We start from the raw sequence: 24803 nt of genomic DNA on the forward strand, positions 1-24803 counted from the left end.
TACCAAATTTTATTTCCATAGCTTTATTTATGGCTTAGTTATGGCACTTTATGTGTTTTCGGTTTTCGCCATTTTGTGGGCGTGGCAGTGGTCCGATTTTGCTCATTTTCGAAAGCAACCTTCCTATGGTGCCAAGAAATAAGTGTGCCAAGTTTCATCAAGATATCTTAATTTTTACTCAAGTTACAGCTTGCACAGACGGAAGGACGGACGGACGGACAGACAGACATTCGGATTTGAACTCCACTCTTCACCCTGATCACTTTGGTATATATAACCCTATATCTAACTCGTTTAGTTTTGGGTGTTACAAACAACCGTTATGTGAACAAAACTATAATGCTCTCTTTAGCAACATTTGTTGCGAGAGTATAAAAATCCGAAAAAAAATCTTAGCACCGCTTTCCAAAAAATGTGATAATTCACTTATTTTGCCTTCGCTGAAAATTCTTGAACTTTATATTTATTTATCTTTCTTAAATTACACATCAAACTCACTTAAAATTACAATTTCCTGCTCCATATTATTTTAGCATGCACATACAATACATAAGTATATAACGGTACCATTAATACCCCAACGTACCCGTAATTACCTCTGTTACGTTTTAATGATATTATATTCGTACGTATATGTGTATCGCCATTTACGCTGTGGCACTTTTGCATAAAATATTCAGCGGCCAACCCATATATTCAGGTTTTTTTGCCAACCACTTATGAGTTCCTGTCTACAAGTACTTGTAGTTGCTCACACCAAACGCTTGCCGAAGTAAGACAGTGCCTGCCACGCAGCGTGCTGCCAAATAACTCATTCGTGCCAGTTGTGTGATTTACACTTCCGCTTGAACGCGCGAAACCAACGCGGCCGCAATGGTGCTGACAAATGCCCATACAAACATATGATCGGTTTGCCTCTGTCGGCATGTTGCGTATACGCAGTGTGGCACATTCATTATGCCATATTGTTGTAAATGTAAAGTTTTTGTTTTATGTGCGTGATAATTGTAGGTCAAGTTCGTATAAGTACATGTGACGAGGTGTGGTATGTAGAATAGTATTTGTTTTGTATTTAATTAATAAATGCTGAGGAATCAGTTGAATTTGAATAATATCAGAGGCAGACAATTTGAACAAAATCTCAGGGTTTGATTCATGCCAGACAAATACTAAATAGTGAATTTTATTTTGCAATGCAACTTTCATAACTCGAACTTTTAGAACTCTAAGATCTCCATAACTCGAATTTTTCAATTGGCAATACCGTTTACGAATCAAATTTTATACAAATTACCTTCCATAACTCAAACTTCTTTAACTCGAATTTCTCCGTAAGTAGAACTCTGAAATTGGCAATAGAAGCCAAATTTCTTACCAATTTCCTATCATAACTCGAACTTTTCGACCAGGGCAAAATTTAAAAAATTTAAAATTTTACTATTGGGCAGAATTTTAATAGGCTATCTCTATATCGTATGGAGGCGAACAATAATATATGATATATATGTATATACACTTATGGATTGCATTGCATAAATCTATATTTTTTTGTATGATTTTATATTTTATTTAATTTTATTTAATTTAATTGAATTTTATTGTATTTAGTTTAATTTTGTTTTATTTTATTTTATTTTATTTTATTTTATTTTATTTTATTTTATTTTATTTTATTTTATTTTATTTTATTTTATTTTATTTTATTTTATTTTATTTTATTTTATTTTATTTTATTTTATTTTATTTTATTTTATTTTATTTTATTTTATTTTATTTTATTTTATTTTATTTTATTTTATTTTATTTTATTTTATTTTATTTCATTTTATTTTATTTTATTTTTTATTTTTAATTTTTAATTTTTAATTTATTTTATTTTATTTTATTTTATTTTTTATTTTTATTTTATTTTATTTTATTTTATTTTATTTTATTTTATTTTATTTTATTTTATTTTATTTTATTTTATTTTATTTTATTTTATTTTATTTTTTATTTTTTATTTTTAATTTTTAATTTTTAATTTATTTTATTTTATTTTATTTTATTTTGTTTTATTTTTTATTTTTATTTTATTTTATTTTATTTTATTTTATTTTATTTTATATTATTTTATGTTATTTTATATTATTTTATATTATTTTATTGTATATTATTTTATTTATTTTTATTTTATTTAATTTAATTTAATTAAATTTATTTCATTTTATTTTATTTTATTTTATTTTATTTTATTTCATTTTATTTGATTTTATTTGATTTTATTTGATTTTATTGTATTGTATTTTATTTTTATTTTATTTTATTTTATTTTATTTTATTTTATTTATTTTTATTTTATTTTATTTCATTTAATTGAATTGAATTGAATTTAATTTAATTTGATTTAATTTAATTTAGTTTAATTTAATCTAATTTAATTTAATTTAATTTAATTTATTTTATTTTAAATTTCCTTTATATTTATATTAAATTTCTACCGCGCATTGTCTTTACTTACTCCGGTTTTTTTTGTTGTATAAACGAAAAAATTAAAATGTCACTCATACGCCATGTACGCCGTTTACTAGCAAAGGCTGTTTAACATGCTTTTCTGGCGCGGTTTCACTTTGTTTTTAATTGTCACACACTTTTGCCGCATTCACAACCATGTGCAACGAGGCATGTGGCAAACGTACGAGTGACAGGTAGATTGCTGGTGGTAAACAAAAAAATGTGACAGTCATCAAAAGCGCCAGCCGACAACTAAACTAAAAAAGGGGAATATGAAAAGGACAAATAAGAAAAAATATGCGCACATACATATACATATATGTGTGTGTTTACACAACCATACGCGCACATATGAGTTGACGGGCGACGTGCCTCTCTTAAAGCGCTGCTGCTCTTTTAAGCACGGCGGTAAATACGCAGGTAGCGTACATATTTAATGTGCACATATGTAAGTATGTATGGATGTGAGTATGTGAAGAAGAAAAAAGGGAAAATGTGTATAACCATGCGACGACGCGGCAACGACATGGCACGTGTGCCCTAAAATTGCGAGTAATTACCAAAAAAATAAACGGCAGGTAAATAACTAAAGTACATAGCAACAAAAACAGCATTTGGCGGCAAAATAAGGCAAGAAAAATGAATACTTTGTATTAAAAGTGCTAAAGTATAATGAAAAGCTGCAGTGTAGAAGTTGTTGGGGAGCGCGGTGTGCTGTGGCAGGCATGAAGATACGCTGATATGTAGTAGTATTACTTTCTACTACATACATATAGGGTGTTACCAAAACTTATAAATTATTTATTATTATTTTATTTTCTCAAAAACCTAAAAAAATTTAAACAATTTTTTTGAAAATATTTTTTTTTAATTTTTTTAAAGAATTTTTGATATAAAAAATTAAAGTAGCATAGTTTTTGATTTTTTATTATTTATTAAATAAGCATGCATTTGAATCACCCTGTTTTTGTACATATACAAAAATGTATAAAAATACATGAAATACTCAGTACAACTTTTTCGCTGACTTTCTGCGCGCTTTTGTAGCATGAGTCTTGTTTACATATGTATAATACAGTTACAATTTCACTTGCAATGCTGAAAATATTTTTTTTTTATTTTTTTCCAGTTCTTTGTCCCTCTGTTATTTTAAAGTTGTGATTGTTCTGTACAGCTGCTTACTTTTCCACTCGCAGCACGCTTTTGCGCCTTCACTTTTGTTTAATTTTTACAACAGTTCTGTAAAAACAAAATCTCTAGTTATGCAGATTTACGCAGGACTTACTAGTGAGTGTTGTTGTTTGAGTTGGAAATATAAAGTTTGTTAAGTTGGTCGACATAGGATGACAAAGTTATTCTTCCAATATAAAATTTTTGCATTTTTGCTTTTAGTTTTTATTTATTTTTCACATTTGGTCTTCGAAACAATGTAGCATGAAGGTATGTAGATGCTATATGTATATGCATTAGTCTTAATTAAAATCACTTTAATTTTGAACCTGCTTTTAAAAGATTGGAGATGAAATTTTATTGGTTGATTTTTCTAAACCAATAATAACAAAAACTACTCTCAGGGAGAATACTTACCAATATTTTCTTCTGTCTTCTCATTTTGTAATATTTACAATTGTGGGCGTAGTCCCGCTCCTTAATAAGATTTGTACCTTGCAAACCAATATACTACCAGACTATATAGTCGTAGTATACAAGCTTTCTGTAGTCGTTTCCCGTACGTACCCATTTACGTACCATAAAAATGGATAAAATCGTATAATAACCACGTCCACCTCCCATACAAAGGTTACGTTGAAAATTACTAAAAGTGCGTTAATTCACTAACGGAAAACATCAGAAACACTAAATTTGACAGAAAAATTGACATGGGAGAGCTGCACTCATACAATGGACGTGGCGTCGACCACTTATGGGTCAAAAACCATATCTCCGAAACTGCTCGACCGATTTCAATACATAACACATTCTTGACACCCTGATGATACGGATGGAAAATGAGCGAAATCGGTACACACAACCACGACCACTTTCCATATAACTCAATTTTGAATTCCAACTGATTTATAATGTATACATTAGTAACCAATAAAGATAGCGGAATAAAACTTTACACAAAGACCGTATTTGAACTGTGGCATTACTTGTGGAAAAAATGTCGAAATCGGACTATAACTTTTCAAGGCCCCAGATATCGAACATAAAGAACTCAGTGCCTAAGGGTAATTTTTCACCGAAATGTCAGATATTCTAATGGAATCCAGAGGAAATTTGTTTCTTCTAATAGTGTCTTGTCTTGTCTGTCTCTGTACTAAAAATGTTTAAAATAGGGTCATAACAACCCCTAGCTCCCATATACCTTATAATTGGGTTATCAAACCTCCGGTGGGCTTTATTCCGCATATATCGGTTAATATGTGTGATATCTAATAAAAATTCAGTGAGCGTATAGTCTTGAATATAGTATACCTTGGTGGTGAAAATGAGTGAAATTGGTTCAGGAATTACCTCAGTCCCCATATAATATGCTGATTTTCGTTGTTCTATTGCACTTTATACCGGTTCCACCCGAACTTAGCCTTTTTCGAACACAAATACGATTTGGTTTGGTTTGATTTGAAAAGTGTATTGATATGAAGAAGAATCTTTTATTTTGCTTTCGTAGACGAATCGCCATCCATTGTCTGCAGGTTTTGTACACTAGCGATTTGCACTAGGGCGTTAATCTCGGAATTGGTTAATTTGTAAAAGAAATCTTGTTTTATAGATTTATCGATTTTTTAAAGAAAGTCTGTATTATAGACTCGTTGTTAATAAGTTGATGAAAGACCGTTGTGAAAGAAGAGAAATAGAAAAGGATTGTGTGTCTTAAAATTCTTCCATGAAGTTGATTTACGTGGTAAGGAAAGAGGAAGATTTTTGTTAATAATTTCATAATTTAATTTAGATAAATCTAAACCCCCACTTACTTACGGCTATTTTAAATTATTCGCCACAGGTAGTTATATAGAAGGATTGTTTTAAAATTCTAATTATGTGATATAAACGAGTTGTTTTTCATTAGAAAAAAGCAATTCTTAAGAAACATATTTTTTCGGGCTACAAATAAAAAGTGAAATATCGTCTTCGCGCTCAGTTCCTAAGAGTGACTGGCATGTACGCGTAAACTATGCAAAATGTATTTACGAAATATAAATGTTTGAATTTACATTTGGGTACATATGCCACTGTGTATCCACTCATGTATATGTACATATACATATCAAAGTATACTATAAATATCTAAATAATATGTATTGAATTGTAGTTATTGTTATTTCTGGGTGTGGGATAGCTGCTGGTAAATAATTTGTAGAAATCGATACCACTAACGCGTGTACGCACAATAAGCACTCACGCACACACACCATCACACACAAATACACACTCATAAACAGGATTCACAGTTAGCAATGAGCCAAGCGAAGCGTTAGTATGCTTATCACTGTGTCCAACACCACTACAGCTATATACTCGTATACTATACACTATCTAACTGCAAACACAATAAAAGTTAGCGCAGAAAAAAGAAGTTTGGTAAGCAACAACAACTAAAACAACAATGGCAACATCAACTAAGCAGCAAAGATAAATATTTAAAGATGTCACAGCAAAGACGAAGACGAGGAAGAAGAAGCAACCAAAGAGGGGCATCGCAACAGTGGCTTCTTTGCTTAGCTTCGCTGCTGCTGCTACGTTTGCCACTAGCTTGCCACTGCAGAGCACTCGCACAATGCCCACTGCTGACTGATAGTATTTGAGCTGAAATAAAATTTACTTTTTTGCATGTCCTTGAGCGCATGTAAATTGAAAATACATATGTATGTATTAGCGAGTGTTGCTACTGTTTGCGGCAATGCTTTTCGGTGCTTCTGTGAGCATTGCTCCACATATACATACATACTTACATGTATTATATGTGTCAATCTATACATAATACTACGCTTTATATTTGTTTATTGTTGTTGTTGCTATTGTCTTTTCGCCTTATTTTACCAGCTGTTTTCGCTGTGTATATATTTACATTTACTTTTGTGCGAAATTATTTGCTTTGTCATCCTCTAATGCTTTAATGTTGATTAAAGTCGATATTTTTTCTGCATAAGTATTTGGCCAATCAGTGGTAGCAAGATATGGTTTGACAAATTTCAAGTGATTATTATCAGCGGAGAAACAAACTTGAGCAAATTAATATCTCTGTGGGTCTCTATTACAAAGGAGCACTAATGTTACTCATACGACCTGTATTCCATGGAAAAATTTAGAAATTTATGTTGGACAGACAACATTTTTGGTATAATCAAAAGCTAAGTTTGAATCAGTGCGATAATTAGCAGTTTTAAAAGTTGATTGTTGTTGTGATAACCGACAAATCCCCTATGTATTTCTGAGATGTATGGCCTCGTTTGCAGTCCTTGTTAGGATATAAATCCTGATCCGTTTCCGGAAGGGACATTCACTTCAAAAATATTATCAAATGTGCAAAAGAAAATTCGTATAAAACCAAATGTTTTAAATTGTGATTACACAATGCCATTTTTTAATACACATACGTACTTCTGTTGACATGTAATACTATGTTCATATTATAGAACTTGTGTCGGGAAGCGTAATACCAACGCTTATGTTATATTAATCTGAAAGCTACAGGAATGACTACCGTGTTACTCTGTTTACCCACCATGAAAAGCCAATTTTTTTTTACCTTACACATCTAAAACGAACGAAAACGTTGACAAAAGTGATGAAATGTTAACCGAAAGTCGTAAATCTAATCAGAGAGGTGGCAGAAGAGTTGAAACCCTTATTTGGCTACATTCAAGACATTATAGTGAATAAACATGGCCAGAAAGATCAGATTTGTGGGTTAACAACTCATTATTTGAGACTGTTTGAACAAAAGTTAAGCCCAGAGTATATTGAGTTTGTGTAGGAAATACTCCTCAGACTGCTGATTGGCAGTGAAAGAACAAAGCCAGCAAATGGCGAACTCGATTACCTAATCAACGACGATGGAACCGATGATCCATTGCCCAATCATGAAGAATTTCGAATAGCAATTACCCGCATGAAAACAAAACCATAAAGCCGTGGGGCCGATGGACTGCCGGCCGAGCTATTCAAATACGGTGGGGAAAAACTGATAAGGTGCATACATTAGGTTCTTTGCAGAATATGGTCGGAAAAAAGCATGCCCGATGATTGGAATCTAAGTGTACTCTGCCAAATCCCCAAAAAGGAAGACCCCACAATCTGCACAAATTATCGTGGCTCAAGTCTCCTCAATATCGCCAATAAGGTTCTAGCAAGTTTACTGGTGGAAAGACTAAATCCCACCGTCAATAAGTGGCTTTAGATCTACTACAACTGACCAGATCTTCACTATGCGCCAAATCTAGGAAAAGTCCAGTGAAAAGAGGATCGACACACATCACCTTTTTGTCGATTTTAAAGCAGCTTTCGACAGCACGAAAAGGAGCTGTCTTTATGCCGCGATGTCTGAATTTGGTATCCCCGCAAAACTAATACGGCTGTGTAAGTTGACGGTGAGCAACACCAAAAGCTCCGTCATGATTGGGAAGGACCTCTCCGAGCCATTCTATACCAAACGAGGTTTCAGACAAGGTGACTCACTTTCGTGCGACTTCTTTAACTTGATGCTGGAAAAAATTATAAGAGCTGCAGAGCTAAATCGAGAAGGTACAATCTTCTATAAGAGTGTACAGCTACTGGCGTATGCCGATGATAGTGATATAGCAACAACTGCGGCGTTTATTCTGCTTTCTCCAGACTGGATAAGCGTATGGGTCTGGTGGTGAACGAGGACAAGACGAAATATCTCCTGTCATCAAACAAACAGTCAGCGCATTCGCGTCTTTGCTCCCACGTCACTGTTGACAGTCATAACTTTGAAGTTGTAGATAATTTCGTATACCTAGGAACCAACATTAACACCGATAATAATGTCAGCCTCGAAATCCAACGCAGGATCAATCTTGCCAATAGGTGCTACTATGGACTGAGTAGGTAATTGAAAGGAAAATTCCTAAACGAACAAAAACTAAAAACTAAAAGTCATTTATCATTCCCTTCCTGCTTTTTGGGGCAGAAGCGTGGATGATGTCAACATCAGATGAGACGACACTAGGAGTTTTCGAGAGGAAAATTTTTCCCAAAATTTATGGTCCTCAGAACATTGGCAACGGTAAATACCGCAGACGATGGAACGATGAGCTGTACGAGTTATAGGACGACATTGACATAGTTCGGCGAATAAAAACACAGCGGCTATGCTGGCTAGGTTATGTTGGACGAATGGACGAAAGTGCCCCAGCTCTGAAAGTTTTCGATGCAGTACCCGCTGGTGGAAGCCGAGGAAGGGGAAGGCCTCCACTCCGTTGGAGGGACCAGGTGGAGAGCGACTTGGTTACACTGCGAAGGAAAGAGAGAAGTGGCACGCTATCATTGATTCGGTTATAACCGGCTAAAAGGTTTCATACATACAAGTGTCACTTTTGGTCACTTTTGGTGTCGATATTGAAGGATTTAGAATAATTGAATTACATATGTTCCTAGTATAGTTCAAAATTATTTTTTAACAGAGTGCTAAAATAATAATTCCTTAAATGTTTCAAGAAATGTCCATTGGAATCTATAGCCAAGCGAGTCGAATGGGTTAATGTCCCTTGTGACTTTTCTCAACTGCAGAGTCGAAATTTTTAAATTACTTATTTTTGTTCCGACATTTCTTTAACTTTAATCTATGTAGAATAGTATATATTAAATGTGTATATATAGGAGTATATGTGCTAATATAAGCTGACTCCACCACAGCCTTTTGACTTAATATAATTTTGTGGTTATTTGTTTAGTATAACATGATTTGACTAATTACACTTTACATTTTCTTTTAACTTAACCAAAATTACGAAAACATTTAATTAAGAACACACACAAATATTCAACTCTTAAGGTGATATAACCCTATATGCCACACAAACACACACACACGCATACAAATATACAAATGAGTGAGTGGCGCTTATCGCACTTGATGTGTAATCGCAATCGCAAGTGGCAACCGCAGCGCGTTTAACGCATTAAGGTTGAAAAGTGGCACAGCGTGATAACAGCGGACGACACACGCGCCCAACAACAACAACAACAAAAACAATAACAATTAAATTTTAAGAACAACCCACAACGTAAGTAAAGCAGCGCTACAACCACCGCACACACATACAAAAACAAAAACAAATAACCACAAACAAACTACAAAAACAAACACATTCCTACATACCCACACATACATATACATATACATATGTATGTATATACATATGTATGTGTGTGTGCATTCGCTTTTACAATCTGTTAAATTAAAACTGTGGATATAATCGCATTAATCTCAACGCCGGTGCGCCCAAAAGTCGAAACAGTCAAAAGCACAACAACAACAAAACAGCTGACGAAACAGATTAATGTGTGCGAGCGTCGAACGAGTGTGTGAGCGTCGTGCCGATAGCCCAGTCAAACCGGAAGTGTACTGACTGCTGTTGTTGTTGTTCTTCATGTTGTTGTTGCTGTTGTATATAATACTTTTTCACTTACCCGCTGTGTTGGCATACTTTAACGATGCCATTTACATAATTGTAATTTGTTAAAAAATGCGAACATTGTACTTGTGGCGGTGAGCGGATGCGAGTGTGTGTGTGTGTGTGTGTGAACAAACACAACAACAAAAGCAAAAAATACAATATAATAAAATGAAAAGAACAAACCGCAAAGTGTGAAGCACATGGTTGTTGGTGGAAGTGCAATAAAATGTAACGAGCTGCAAAAATGAAAAAAAGAAAACCAACAACAGCAACAACAACAAACTGTGGAATTGTGGTATTAACAGTTTTAATGCGTGAAAAAAGATTTAACACATTCAGCAAAAACGAAATTACGGTTAAAAACATGCGAATGCATAATTATGTGCCCAAATGAGTTGAGCGAAATATAAATGGAAATATATTTACACAAAAGTAAAAATGTAAGCATATTTACGTTTTTAAATATATAGTAGTTGAAGTCCGAATGCCGATCTGGTCGAATATTTGTGCGTCAAAAACATCCAACGTAAAGTCCATTGAAAGTTGGAAACCATAATATTAGGTTAGAAGTCCTCGTGTTCGATATATGGGGCCTTAAAATATCTATGGTCCGATTTCGGCGATTTTTAGAATGGGGCTGCCACACTATAAACATAGTATTTGTGCAAAGTTCTGCACCGATATCTTCACTAGTTCTTATTTTATACATTGTAATGTAAACGATTCAGATCGTTTTCAAAGTTATGGTATATAGGAAGTAGGCGTGGTTGTGAAGCGATTTGGCCTATTTTCACAACATATCATTTCGAAGCAAGGAAAATATTACAAACCGAATTTCATTGAAATTGGTAGAGTAATTTCGGAGATATGGTTTTGGACCCATAAGTGGGCGTCGCAACGTTCATTTTCCATTTTGTAAAAAAATCTGAGTACAGCTTTCATCTGCCATTTCTTATGTGAAATTTAGTGTTTCTGACGTTTTTCGTTAGTGAGTTAACCCACTTTTAGTAATTTTCAACCTAACTTTTGTATGGGAGGTGGGTGTGGTTATGATCCGATTTCTTTCATTTTTAGACTGTATTAGGAAGTGGCTAAAAAAACGACTGCAGAAAGTTTGGTATATATAGCTCTATTGGTTTGCGAGATATGTACAAAAAACTTAGTAGGGGGCGGGGCCACGCCCACTTCCCATTTATGGCTTAGTTATGGCACTTTATGAGTTTTCGGTTTTCGCCATTTTGTGGGCGCGGCAGTAGTCCGATTTTGCTCATTTTCGAAAGCATCCTTCCTATGGTGCCAAGAAATAAGTGTGCCAAGTTTCATCAAGATATCTGAATGTTTACTCAAGATAAGTTTGCACAGACGGAAGGACGGACGGACGGACGGACAGACAGACATTCGGATTTGAACTCCACTCTTCACTCCTATATTTAACTCGTTTAGTTTTGGGTGTTACAAACAACCGTTATGTGAACAAAACTATAATACTCTCTAGCAACTTTTGTTGCGAGAGTATAAAAAGGAGAAAAGTCGAGTTTTTTAGACAGAACAAAGTTGATATTTCTTACTATTAAGAAGAAAAATATTTTTTTTTAACCAGAACCCTATTAAAAGATACCAAAGTCATCTACAAGACATTAAAAAATAAAGACATTATAAAATGGCGTGAGGTTCCCTAATTTTTAAAGAAAAATAACACAGAATATTCAAATTTTATGTGGAATGTTTATTCTCATTCGAAAGTATTTTTTAAAGAATATCTCTTTCAAATGATGGCTACGGCTACGTCTCAGATGGACCATCCGTTGAGTCCAATTTTCCATGACTCGTTCGAGCATAACTGGTGATAACTGGCGAATAACATGCGTGATGTTTTTCTCGAAGGCCTGAATCGATAGAATCGCCCCATGGAACGAGGCGATGTCGCTTGGACAGGTCGAGCGACTTCAGTTCTTCCCCAAGCTTACAAAATATAGCTTTCAATATAAGATCTCGACGTAAAATAAACCAAGTCGTTCGAGTTGTTGCGAAGGTCGTCGAATCGACTCTCCTCGGTGTTCGTGTACACTCTCAACTACGGCTGCTAAATTTTCTTCACTGCGTGCTTTGGCCGTGGTTTATTCGGTCAAATAGTATAGAATTATGAAAGCTGGGTGTGTGGACCATAAGTTGAGCGAAACACATTATTTGCTGATCGTGAATATTCGTAATAAAGTTGAATAATTTGTAAACGGTGTTCATGCCTAAGTCGTTACATGATGAAATGCCAAACAATACTGAACAACAATACGCGTGATTTATCAAAAAAAGTCGATTGAAAAAAGTAATACTACTTAGATTACCACATATAACAACCGATATACCAAATATTACAGCTGCAAAACTTTATTGGCATCATCTAAAAATTATTATCGGACTATAACACAGATAACGGACTTGAGGGCCCAGTGCTTATGAATAATTTTGTAAATATCTCATAAATTCTATAGAAATTAAGAGATAATATTTTTCTTAAAGTTGTGCTTCAATGGGTAAAATCGGCAATTGCTTCACCTAGCTCTCACTCGGATTTCGAGATACTATATAAATCAAAAAGAGAGTACTGAGTTAAAAACGGGGTGGATCAAAAGGGGGTACATATTATCGATACCTTTTTGAACTTAATAAAACAAAATCTACAATTCAGCGAACCAAAAGTATTACGAAATGGAAAGTGAAAGTAATGGCGGCAACAACAACTACCATAACCATTTGCATAATCATTAACGCATAAACTAATAACCAAAACAAAACAGTTAGAAAAGAAAGCGTGCTACTACACGCGAGTGTGCCCCAAGTGCATGGGGGTGCACTTGCTTTTCTACTCACACTCACGACAAGTGCATAGTTAGCTATACATTTGTATAAGAGAGTTCATGCAGTGTGTGTATCAACTATTGCTGTTGTTGTTGTTTGTTTTTATAATGATCTTGCCAATGTTGCTAATAAAGTGTTGTTGATGTTGTTACATTTCACGAGAGTTGTTGTTGCAAATTTAATTGTTGCCGTTGATGTTGCCACATGACTTGCTACTCTTGACATTGTTTATACAGCTGGCATATTGTCTCGGCTGGTTGCACTTGTCAGCTGCAGCTGCAAGCAAATACCGTAAGCAATGCAGTTGAACTTGTTGTAGTACGCATATTAGTGCGGAACTCGGTTGTTAGGAGGTGGAATTGGTTATTAAACTAGGTTGAAATTGCATGTTGATTTTTGAATTTAATCGTAATTCTAAAGAACTTAGCTATCACAAGCTTCTGAAATAGGAATTTTGTTCGGTCCAAAAAGAGTATCCTACAAGAGTATATGAGTGAGTATTTATTCAGATTCATATTTTTCATACTATACGGCTTATGAGTCTTGAAAATGTCATACTATTAAATAGGCGTTTTAACCTATTTCTCTCCGTTCGTTGTATTTTAGGATACATGTGTCTTCAATAGTTATAAAATTACTTAAAAACTTGTCTCTAAATCTTAGAAGACATTTTTTGGGATTAGGTCTAGGTAACCGGAACGGACCTGGATTTATAACCTATGCACAGACTGCGGTGTGTTTTCTCCCACTAAAACAACAACAATAATGAAATTTGTGTGACGAGCCATTTTAGTACGTAGCATCTATAAATAATAATCTAAGAAACCACTCTAGGTTAAGAAAAATCTTGAATTTTATTTCTGATGCTGTTATTTCTCCAAGTTCTCAGTTTATATAGAAAAGGCAGCTGTATGAGCCGTTATTCGGGAACCAGATATTATACCACTAAAATTTCATCAGTTCCAGCACATCTTCTGAGAAGACGAGTTAGTTCTCGCATTAGACTATTAATTTCACCACTACAAGCAACGGAACACTCTTTAAGTAGCTTATGTGTGTGTGTGTGTGCTTATAGTCGTCTCTCAAAACAAGAGCTTTATCTCGTTTACAATAACATTACCCTTGACATGCATTCGCGTCTATCGCTCATTTACGCTCATCTACGCCCCGCATGGTCTATTGTTTTTTAAGATTTTCACATTTTTGTTGTTGTTGTTGTCATTGAGTTAAGTGGCCCATAGGCAATACTGGATAACAATTCAGCATTGTTATACATTGGAGTGCTTGTTTTTGCATTTTGTTGTTGTTGTTACTGTTATTTTCTTTTGGCCTGCATTCAGCCGTAACGCCGTATTGGCGTTGACTCCCAAAGCGTTTTGCACGTGCATAATTGAAAAATGTCAAAAACACACACAAAGCCAGCGCGCATAATTAATTATGTTGGTAGGTGTGTATATATATATGTGTGTGTGTACTAGTTTGAAATTTTCAGTTTAATCATATTCTAGAATTTCGCGCTACTCTTTAATTTACGCACCTCAGCGGCAACGTGTGACAACAAAAGCAAAACAGATTTACTTTTCAACACCGCCAAACCAGTAAGTCATATTTTTCATTTAACTCGCCAAGTTTCCTGGCGTTCGCTTTGCCGCACCGCACACGCCCCTTTTACAATTTGTGTTTAATTTTCATCGCTTCCACTTGTCCTTGGCGTTGGTTGGTCGCAGCGCGGACAGTTGAGCTGCGCAATTGTTTGTTTTTCGTTTTAGCGTTGCGGCGTTGCCACCCGTTTGTTGTGTGTGTCCTGCGGCGTTTGCGCTGTTTACCGCATCCGCATAATCCCACTGGGGGGACGCTTACTAGGAATGGAACTTGTGTGATGGTTGACAAACTAAGATAAATAAAGGAGTTTTAAAGTTAAAGCCTCAGTGGTGGCAATATTGTAGTAATCAAGTGAATATGGAAAGATCTTGTTAAAGCTATACTTAAAGAAAATTAAAGAAGAAGTTGAAATATTGAAATCGAAAACGTAATAGTCTTTTCGCACAGTAGTTATTTGATCAGTTGATTGGGGCCTTTGCTCGATTAAAGTGCTGATTTAGTTCGATTTACAATACGAAATAAAAATCTTATTTTACTACATTAATTTTTAAACGAATTCAAATCGAGTTGATACTGGAATGGGGTTGTTGTCTACGCTGTAAATTTGGCTGTATTTATAGATAAAATAGCAATCAGCTAATGAACTTTCAAACTTCTTATGAAAAGCAAAAACAAAAATGTATAACAGCTGCTCGTTAATCGAGTATGAGTGCGAAAGGTAAAAACTGGTTTCTCAATTATAATCTTAATGTATTCAATCAATTTGGCTGTGCGAAAAGGCTATAATGAACTTATGGGAACTTAGTTGCATATCATTTAAGACAGTAGCTTGAATGCTGACACACTTTAGGTGAAAAAGCATATTAATTTAGTATATCTTCTAGACCCATGGTTAATTGTGAACGGATTATTTTTTTTTTGATCGGATTACTATTTCTTCTACAATAAGGTAGAAGACTAAACCTTCTTCGCTAACAGACGAATTTAAATGACAAAGGGTTTCAAAAGTTATTAGCAAACCACGGCCTTCAGTGTTCGACACCTCCAAGGCAATTTACAAAAGTTTTTAAACAATTTTTTTAGTCTTCATGTCGGCACTAATTTTGATAGAAGACTAGATTCTCAGAAATCATTGAAAACGATAGCAAACATGCATCGTTTTCATGCATCGTGCATGTTCCCAAGCAATATTTTTCGTTTTACAACTTAAGATAGTGATATACCAATAACAATGTCAGCCTCGAAATTCAACGCAGACTCGCTCGCACCAACAGGTGCTATTTTGGACTGAGTAGGCAATTGAAAAGTAAAGTCCTCTCTCGACGATAAAAAACCAAACTCTACAAGTCCCTCATCATTCCCGTCCTGCCTTATGGTGCAGAAGCGTGGACGATGTCAACATCCGATGAGACGACACTAGGAGTTTTCGAGAGAAAGGTTTTGCGGAAGATTTACGATCCCTTAAAAATTGGCAACGGTGGATACCGCAGACGATGGAGTGATGAGCTGTATGTGTTATTCGACGTCATAGACATAGTCCAGCGAATAAAAAGACAGCGGTTACGCTGGCTAGGTCATGTTGTTCGAATAGACGAAAGCGCTCTAGCTCAGAAAGTGTTCGATGACGTGTTCGATGCAGGGAGACCTCCATTCCGTTGGAAGACCAGGTGGACAAAGCCCTTATCCGAGCCGCACAGCAATAACGAAAAAATCGAGCAACGCGTTAGATTTGATATCATTAAATTCAAACGAAAGAAATTAAAAGAAAGAAACCTATTTCGGAGTCAATACACATATACACAGAAAGAAATACGGCCTTGCTTCGTTTGACATTATTCAAGTCGCACACCGCTATATAGTTAGGCACGAGGTGTGTTAAAAAATAACGGCAATTTTCGGTAAAAAAATATTCAATCATCTACATTAATATTGTCGCCTGCGAAATAGGCACCATTCGTTATTAGGCACTTATGTCAGCGCTTCTTCCAATCGTCGAAACTCTACTCAAACTGGTGTATTGGGATAGCCCTGGCTCGTTCAGCGATTTCTCGTATGCTTGTAAAACGACAGCCCTTTAAGGTTCTCTTTATTTTTTGAAATAGGGAAAAGTCACACGAAGGCTGGGGCATCGCTTCAGTATTGTTTTAGAATAAGAATTCACGAAAAAAGAACGAAGTATGAGCTTTTAACAAACGAAAATCGCAAAACTTATAAAAACAGGCAAACCTTTTGAAAATTAGCCCAGAAGATTAGACTCTTCAAACTCGGAAAATTTTATATTTTAGAATTCCCGTTATTTTTTGAACACACCACTTATGATCTGAATGTGAATTCACTTAAATTTTTTTGTGAAATAAATTCTCATAAGTAATGGTATATCTAAAATAATACTAACGTATAATATGTATTATTCAGCAATAACACAGAATCAAACAATTTAAAAGGCTTTTCCTGAAATTTCTTAAAATTCTCTTTATTCTCTGTTTAATCTCTTACACAGGCACATACTTTCTGCTTTACGATTTTATCGATTATTTCGACAAGGATGAGGCGACTTCATTGCCGCGTGATAAATATTTGGAAATTATGAATAACATTTTTGGCAAAGTAACACAAGCGGAACGCGAAGCAATCATTTTTCGGGTAAGTACCTAACATACTCGTATATGTATATACGATATATATATATATGTATATACATATAGAGTTTTAGAAGATTTTTACAGACATGTATGTATGTTTCTTTAAGTCTCTTATGTTTCTTTTATACATCGCAATTTGCATAGATATTCTTTATAAATTTGCTTCAAATTGTAAATCCTTCTTTAATTGGCGCACATTTATGAAGTAAGAATATAAGAAAAAACAAGTCGGAATATTCTTTGACTTTATTTTGGAATCGGATTTTCATTTAAATTCTTGGAAAAGCTTCTTAGGGTACCATAGACTTGCTATGTATGTTTGTGTAATGTGTAACTTTAACTTTTCGTTAAAACTTTGAGAGTCGCAGTCGAGTTTGGCAGACGGCCTTTGTCTACAATTTTATATTGTTGTAATTAATGCTAATATTAATAAGACAAAACAAGAGTATGTTTTTTTTTCAAATAATGGTTATCTCTGATTGTCCGTCTGTTTAGTACTTAGACCTTAAATAATTTAATGAAAATCAAATATTTTCTACTTTTACTAGTTGATTTTCAGTACTTTACACGCTACATTACCAGCAGCAATGCCGCTATAAAACGCAGTTCTCCCTAAATGTTCAATTTTCTGGTGCATTGCCCATTTTCCAGCGACCAAACATCAACATTTTTTTGTTGGTTTTTCCTTCCAATAGGCAATTGGCGAAAATTCTGCATTGCAAACAGGCCAGCAGCTGTCAGTTGCACCAATCAGCCAAGTGTGTAGCTTACACATTCGCTTTACGCTAGAATGAAACTCAATATTGGGCCAAATATCGGTTGGTTGATTTCCATAGCATTGCATTTAACCCGCCTTTAGTGATCCATACACTTAAAGTAGGTTAGTTCGACGGTATACTCGTACATAATCAGTGAAACTAAATTCAACTCTTTTTATGGAAGCTAAAAGAACTTATATTTTTTTCATTGCTTTATTTTTTCTCCCAAAAATATCTAGTAATAAATTAGCCCTTGTGTTAGTATGATGTATAAAGAATATTAAGAATAGTAGATTAACTCATGATTAACCTTTGTTAATAAATTTGTATCTTCTCATAAGATAAGATATAAGATCTCACTATTGTGAGAGAACAGTCCCAAGTTTTTCTTGGCTATGCTTACAAGTTCCTGGATAATATAATCGTTTGTGTATTGGAGAAGGTTTTCAATATTCTACGTCATAAACAAAACAAACTATCAAACTTTCATAGTAATTGCACAGCAGTAAGTGTTTACATTTGAAAAAAATGTTTCCATAGAATGAAATCGAAGTTATTGTTTGATTAAAGATAACCCATCGAGAATATCTTTGCCGAAAGACTTAAGGACCTTCTCTATTATCAAAACATATGAACTTAATGATTAAGTCTTCATCTAGTTTATTCATAATGTTTTGGCAGGCTGTTGCTCCGCACTAAAGTTGAAAAGCAGCCCAGAACCCCGACAAATTCTAAGAAGAATTTGTATATTCAACTTCGCCTTATTTTCGAGTAAATATTGATGGTAGAACTCAACTATCGTATGATTAAAGAAATGTCGTTTTCAATTTGATAGTGATGAGATTATATAATTAAACTTAAAATTTAATTTTCGCACAGCCAAATTAATTGATTCATTAAGATTATAATTGAAAAAGCAGATTTTGCCCTTCGCACTGCCGGCTACTCGATAAACGAGTTATACATTTTTATACTCTCTCAACAAAAGTTGCTAACAGAGTATTATAGTTTTGTTCACTTAACGGTTCTATGTAAGTCATAAAACTAAACGAATTAGATATATTTATATTAGGGTTTATATATCAAAATTATCAGGGTGACGAGAGGAGTCAAAATCCGAATGTCTGTCTGTCCGGATAACTTGAGTAAAAATGATATCTTAATGATTCCTTGTGACCGTGAGAAGGTTGCTTTCAAGGCTGTGCCTACAAAACGACGAAAACTGAAAACACATAAAGTGTCATAATTAAGCCATAAATAAAGTTATAAAAGTAAAATTTGGTAGAAAGGATCGTCCTAGCAAGGGCCATATTTGGATGTAATTTTTTTGGGGAAGTGGGCGTGGCGCCACCCCCAAATAGGCTTTTTGTATATATCTCGCAAATCAATAAAGCTATATATACCAAACTCTCTGCAGTCGGTTCCCTTACGTACCCCACCATAAAAATAGTTGAAATGTGATAATAACTATGCCCACCTCCCATACCAAGGTTAGGTTAAAAATTACTAAAAGTGCGTTAACTCACTAAGGAAAAACGTCAGAAACTCTAAATTTTACAGAAAGAAGCCGCACTCAGACTTTTTTAAAAAATGGAAAATGGGCGTGGCATCGCCCACTTATGGGTCAAAAACCATATCTCCGGAACTACTCGACCGATTTCAATGAAATTCGGTATATAATATTTTCTTGACACCCTGATGAAACGGGTGAAATATGGGCGAAATTCACAACCACGCCTACTTCCCATATAACTCAATTTTGAATTCCTTCTGATTGCTTCACTTGTGAAAAAATTGTCGAAATCGAATAATAACTTTTTAATGTCCCGGATATCGAATATGAAGAACTCAGTGCCTTTGGGTAATTTTTTACCGAAAATATCGATAAATCTCTCAGATATTTTAATTTAATTCAGAGGAAATATTTTTCTTCTAATATTGTGTTTCTGTACCAGAAATGGTTAAAATCGGGTCATAACTTCCCCTAACTCCCATATACCTAATTATATGGTTTACAAAAATATGATGTGCTTAAAAGCTTATAAATCGGTTAAATGAGCATATAATCTTAGATATAATGTATGTTGGTAGTGAAAATTAGTAAAATCGGTTCAGGAATTACCTCAGCCTATATACTATATATGATGATTTTCGTTTCTCTATTGGACTTTATGCCAAATATACGGGACGAATTGTGTGTTATCTTAATAAAATTACATCATTAAATTGCGAGAGTATAAAATGTTCGGTTGCACCCGAACTTAGCCTTTCCTTGCTTCTTGTTTTTGCTTTTCATAGGAAGCTGCGACATCTACCGTCCAGTTGCATTGTTATTATTTTATCATTAAACACAGTCAAATTTACAGCGTGGACAACAATTCACACAGTTGCATTACATTTGCAACTCGATTTGTATTCGATTAAAAATTAATGAAAAAATCAGATTTTTATTTTGTACGGTAAATTGATCAAAATCCGCGCTTTAATTGAGCAAAGCCGGTTAATTGATCAATTAACTTCAGTGCGAAAAGGCTAATTATTTTTATCACAGATTTCGAAACCACAGTTCTAAGCTACTATTGAAGTAGGTACAGTCATCTCTAGTAATGAAACCCGCAAATATTCGAAACCCAATATAATCACTTTAAGCTGCAACAGTACACATTTATAAGACTGGCGTAAAAACGAATTAGATACCACGAGTGATTTATATCTTTATCGCTTTTAATCTTGACATTCTTTTGCATTCGCATTGCTTTTCTTTGCTATTTTAATCGCATTAATGTTCGATATATGTAGGGTATTATACTCTGCATTCATTGTAGCACACACATACACACATATATTGATTTACTTAAGCTTATAGTTTTCATATTATTTAACTTCTGCGTGCCCGCACTGATTGACAGTGCCAGTTGCGCTAATTGATAACGCTGTAATTGCATTGAATTGTGCGTGCATATGTGTATATTAAAGGACTTGTCTACTTGTGTGTGCATGTGGCACAAGTGATGGATGTGTTGCACGCCCGCCCAGTTCATGGTTGGTTCGCCATTAGCACCGATTATTCGATTGATCCGAATTGCTGCTGATTGCCTGATTGTTGATAGCCTACTTATGTGCTTATGCTTTATACAGAAATGCTGATATTTGAGTATATAAGTGTGTGAGTATAATTGTACTTGGCCAATTAGCTAATAATTTCTTATGTCACTGAAGAAACTGGAATGTTTAAAAAAATTTTAGAAGTAAATATCGGTATATCAATCAGTGGAACTATCATAAACTCATCACTCAACATTCTGCTTACAAAGCTTATAGACTCCCACTGCTCACTCTTCACTGTATGAGTCAGGCTATTTTGTTCAAGAACTCAGAATGTTATATTTCAAGTACCAGTTGTTCGTCCGATATTTGCCTTTTAAAGTACCCCAGTCAAATAATTATATGTGCATTTCTCGGCTTTTGTTTATATTTCTTATTCACTGTTATTTTTTGGATTTCGGTAAATGTGGAATAAACGGTTGATATGTTAACGTTACTATGCCACGAAAATTGTTTCATACTTTTCTCGTTCGTTGTAAAGTTACATTAAGAATGTGCTTGTGAATTGGGTATTGCATAGTAAATATGTATATGTGCAAAATCAGTTTAGCGGATCTTTCTTACTGACAGTGTCGCAGCAAAAACTTTTTTTGCTAAAATTTGTTTTCAAAATTATGGTAGGTGCATTAACTTAATGAATTATTAAAAATTTGATTACATTTATTTAACTTTAAGTCTAAAATGCCACGTGGTACTAGTTTATCAGCCGAGGAACAAGAAATAATAATTATAGGAATGCAAAAAAGCGGTTCCAAAATGGTTCTAGACCTAAGCGACATCGGAACTGTATCTCCAAATTTCTTAAAAACCCCACTAATTATGGTATAGTGCGACGCAGCGGACGAAGAACAACATTGATGAGCGGTGCGAAAGGATGATTCGACGGCTAGTAGTTGCGGACTTGATAAGTAGCGATCAAATATGGACCTGGTTAAGACAGAAAATCACAATAAATATAAATTTTCCAATCATACATAAAAATCAGTTTCTGAAACACAACTCCATGGCACCTAAACCAACGCTGAAGAAAGACACAATAAAGCACATTTGAGGTTTGCAAATAAAGACCAATTCTGTGCCGATGAGTGACAGAATACAGTCTTTAGTGACGAAAAAAAATAAAATTTGGTCGGTCCAGGTCATTACAAGAAATATTGGAGACATTCGAACCAGGAACGACGGTCCTACTACAAGCGATGTTTTGGAAGCGGTACCTTGATTTCATGGGCTGCATTTTGCTGCTGTGGAAAGCTATCTACATGTTTTATATTCAGTCAAATGAAAGCTATTATCAATTTAGATCTTTTGGACAGCGAGTTAGTAAAATTTGATGGCAATATTTATGGCATATAACTGGACATATCGATAGGATAACGCTTCAATCCACACGAAGACATCTTTAACGACCGGAAAATTTCGTTATTACAATGTGCAGCATTGAGTCCGAACCTAAATTCTATTGAGGATCTCTGGGAGAACCTCTCTGCTCCTGTTTTCCAGAACGGAAAGCAGTTTGAGACAGCACGTCACCTTAAATTAGCTATAAAGCAAGAATTTGCCAATATTTACATAACTATTCTACAGTCAGTAGTTAATTCTCCGATTAAGCGGCTTAATTTAGTTTTAAAATATAAGGACAATTCTACTGACTATTAAAATAAACATTTCTTTCAGTTAAACTCAAATGTATAGGCTTTACTGGTAAAAATAGTAAAATGCACATATAAATATTTACCATTAGCCTAAACTTCCATTCTATTTTATAGTTTAAAAAATATTTTGAAATTTGTTAATTTTTTGTTTTTTATATCGTATACATTAATAATAACAAACCTGCATACTCAGAAATATTTTGCAATTTTGTAATCTTTAATTTTTTTTGCAAAAAGTTCATGCACATATAATTAGTTGACTGAGGTAAGTTCCAACAACAAATCTTATTGCCCTCACATAGAAACAATAATAATTATTTTGACTGTCGGTCATGTAGGTTTTCCATTTATCAGTCACTATGACATTGTAGCTGACAGCTGTCAAAATAAAAATTATAAAAAAGTACCAAATAACAATTAAGTCGAATGCATGAGTATATTCCATATAAGTATGTATACAGAGAATACATACGAGGGGTGTGCAAAAAGTAACGGGAATTTCGAAAGCGACAACATTAATGTAGATGTATAAATAAATAAATATGTATATTTTTTCCAAAAAATCAAAATTCCCGTTATTTTTTGAACACACCTCGTATATGCTTGTTAAATTGATTTCTAATTAACTTGCTTAATATACCATGTAAGTAGTATTTGTTGCTTGCTAGTGTTCATTTTCAATTAAGTCGTGTAATTAATGTTCGAAAATATTCAATTTTTGTTGCCGCAATTCATTGAAACCGTGCATACATTGATTTTTACGAAAAACTTCATTAGTGCTTTATGTACTGCCAGTATGCTCCTCTAATGGATTACTAAATATGCAAACACAAATACACAAATAATTTGGGCACGTGCGTACATAATTTTGAAAAGCCACTGCAAACATTAAAAACGTAAGTGGTCAGCCAATTGTTACACACACACAGATATGTAGATAGCAAAATAATATATTGTTAATACTCATATACGAAACATGAGATAACAGTTGTGAATAACTGCTTAATTTCCCTTTTCGATTTAGCACTTTCTTCCTGTGGGTATTGCATTTTCATTGTTGTTGCAGCAGCACACATTTTAATCGGTTTTGTGCGCAAATTTATCTGGTACTCTGTTGTTTTGCGGTTTCTGTTAGGATATGAATTGTGGAAGAGTGTAATTTCCGCTTGCCTATGTATGAGTGTGTGTGTATATAATTGTGTGCAAACAATTAGCATATGTACAATCAAAGTTATGTATATGATATTCAGGTGTGCTTTGGTGGCAGATGCTGGCCTAGTTTTAGTGGATTGCCGACAATTGAGTGCCCACAGTAAATGAATTATTTATAATTAACATGACAGAAATATAAAATTTTTGGCACTGATCACAAAATGCAATTAAACTACTGCCTAAGAGATATATTAATATTGATGAGTATTAAATAGTCTTTATCGAAAAGGTTTGCTGAAAAAATAGTTACTCTGTACAAGCTAATCATATATATTTTACCAAGAATACTATGTTCTCTCACGTCCCAAAATATTCCGAACCGATCTTCGGTGATTTTTGAAAAAAAAGGAGATACTAAAACAAGTTAGGAAGGGCTAAGTTCGGGTGTAACCGAACATTTTATACTCTCGCAATTTATTTATTTAACTTTATTTATATTATATAATACACAATTTGACCCACATATTCGTCATATATTTTGTATAAAGTCCATTGAAAGTTGGAAACCATAATATTAGGTTAGAAGCACCGAGGTCCTCATGTTCGATATATGGGGCCTTAAAAACCTATGGTCCGATTTTGGCGATTTTTAGAATGAGGCTGCCACACTATAAACGTAGTATTTGTGCAAAGTTCTGCATCGGTATCTTCACTAGTGCTTACTTTATATGTAGTAAAGTAAACGATTCAGATTGTCTTCAAAGTTCTGGTATATAGGAAGTAGGCGTGGTTGTGAAGCGATTTGGCCTATTTTCACAACATATCATTGGGATGTAAGGAAACTATTACAAACCAAGTTTCATTGAAATCGGTCGAGTAGGTTTTTGACCCATA

At 34.2% G+C, this 24803-nt stretch overlaps 1 protein-coding gene across 6 annotated transcripts in view; it reads left to right on the top strand.

Moving 5' to 3' along the window:
• Positions 1-24803, top strand: part of LOC105214562 (acetylcholinesterase) — a 187490-nt gene that overhangs the window by 99263 nt on the left and 63424 nt on the right. For all 6 annotated transcript variants that reach the window (XM_054225983.1, XM_054225977.1, XM_054225979.1 and 3 more), the window contains exon 7: positions 17101-17243. In XM_054225983.1, the coding sequence (XP_054081958.1) occupies positions 17101-17243 (143 nt within the window). The remainder of the gene's footprint in view (positions 1-17100; positions 17244-24803) is intronic.

Source organism: Zeugodacus cucurbitae, chromosome 2, assembly GCF_028554725.1.
Source record: "Zeugodacus cucurbitae isolate PBARC_wt_2022May chromosome 2, idZeuCucr1.2, whole genome shotgun sequence".
Taxonomy (NCBI): domain Eukaryota; kingdom Metazoa; phylum Arthropoda; class Insecta; order Diptera; family Tephritidae; genus Zeugodacus; species Zeugodacus cucurbitae.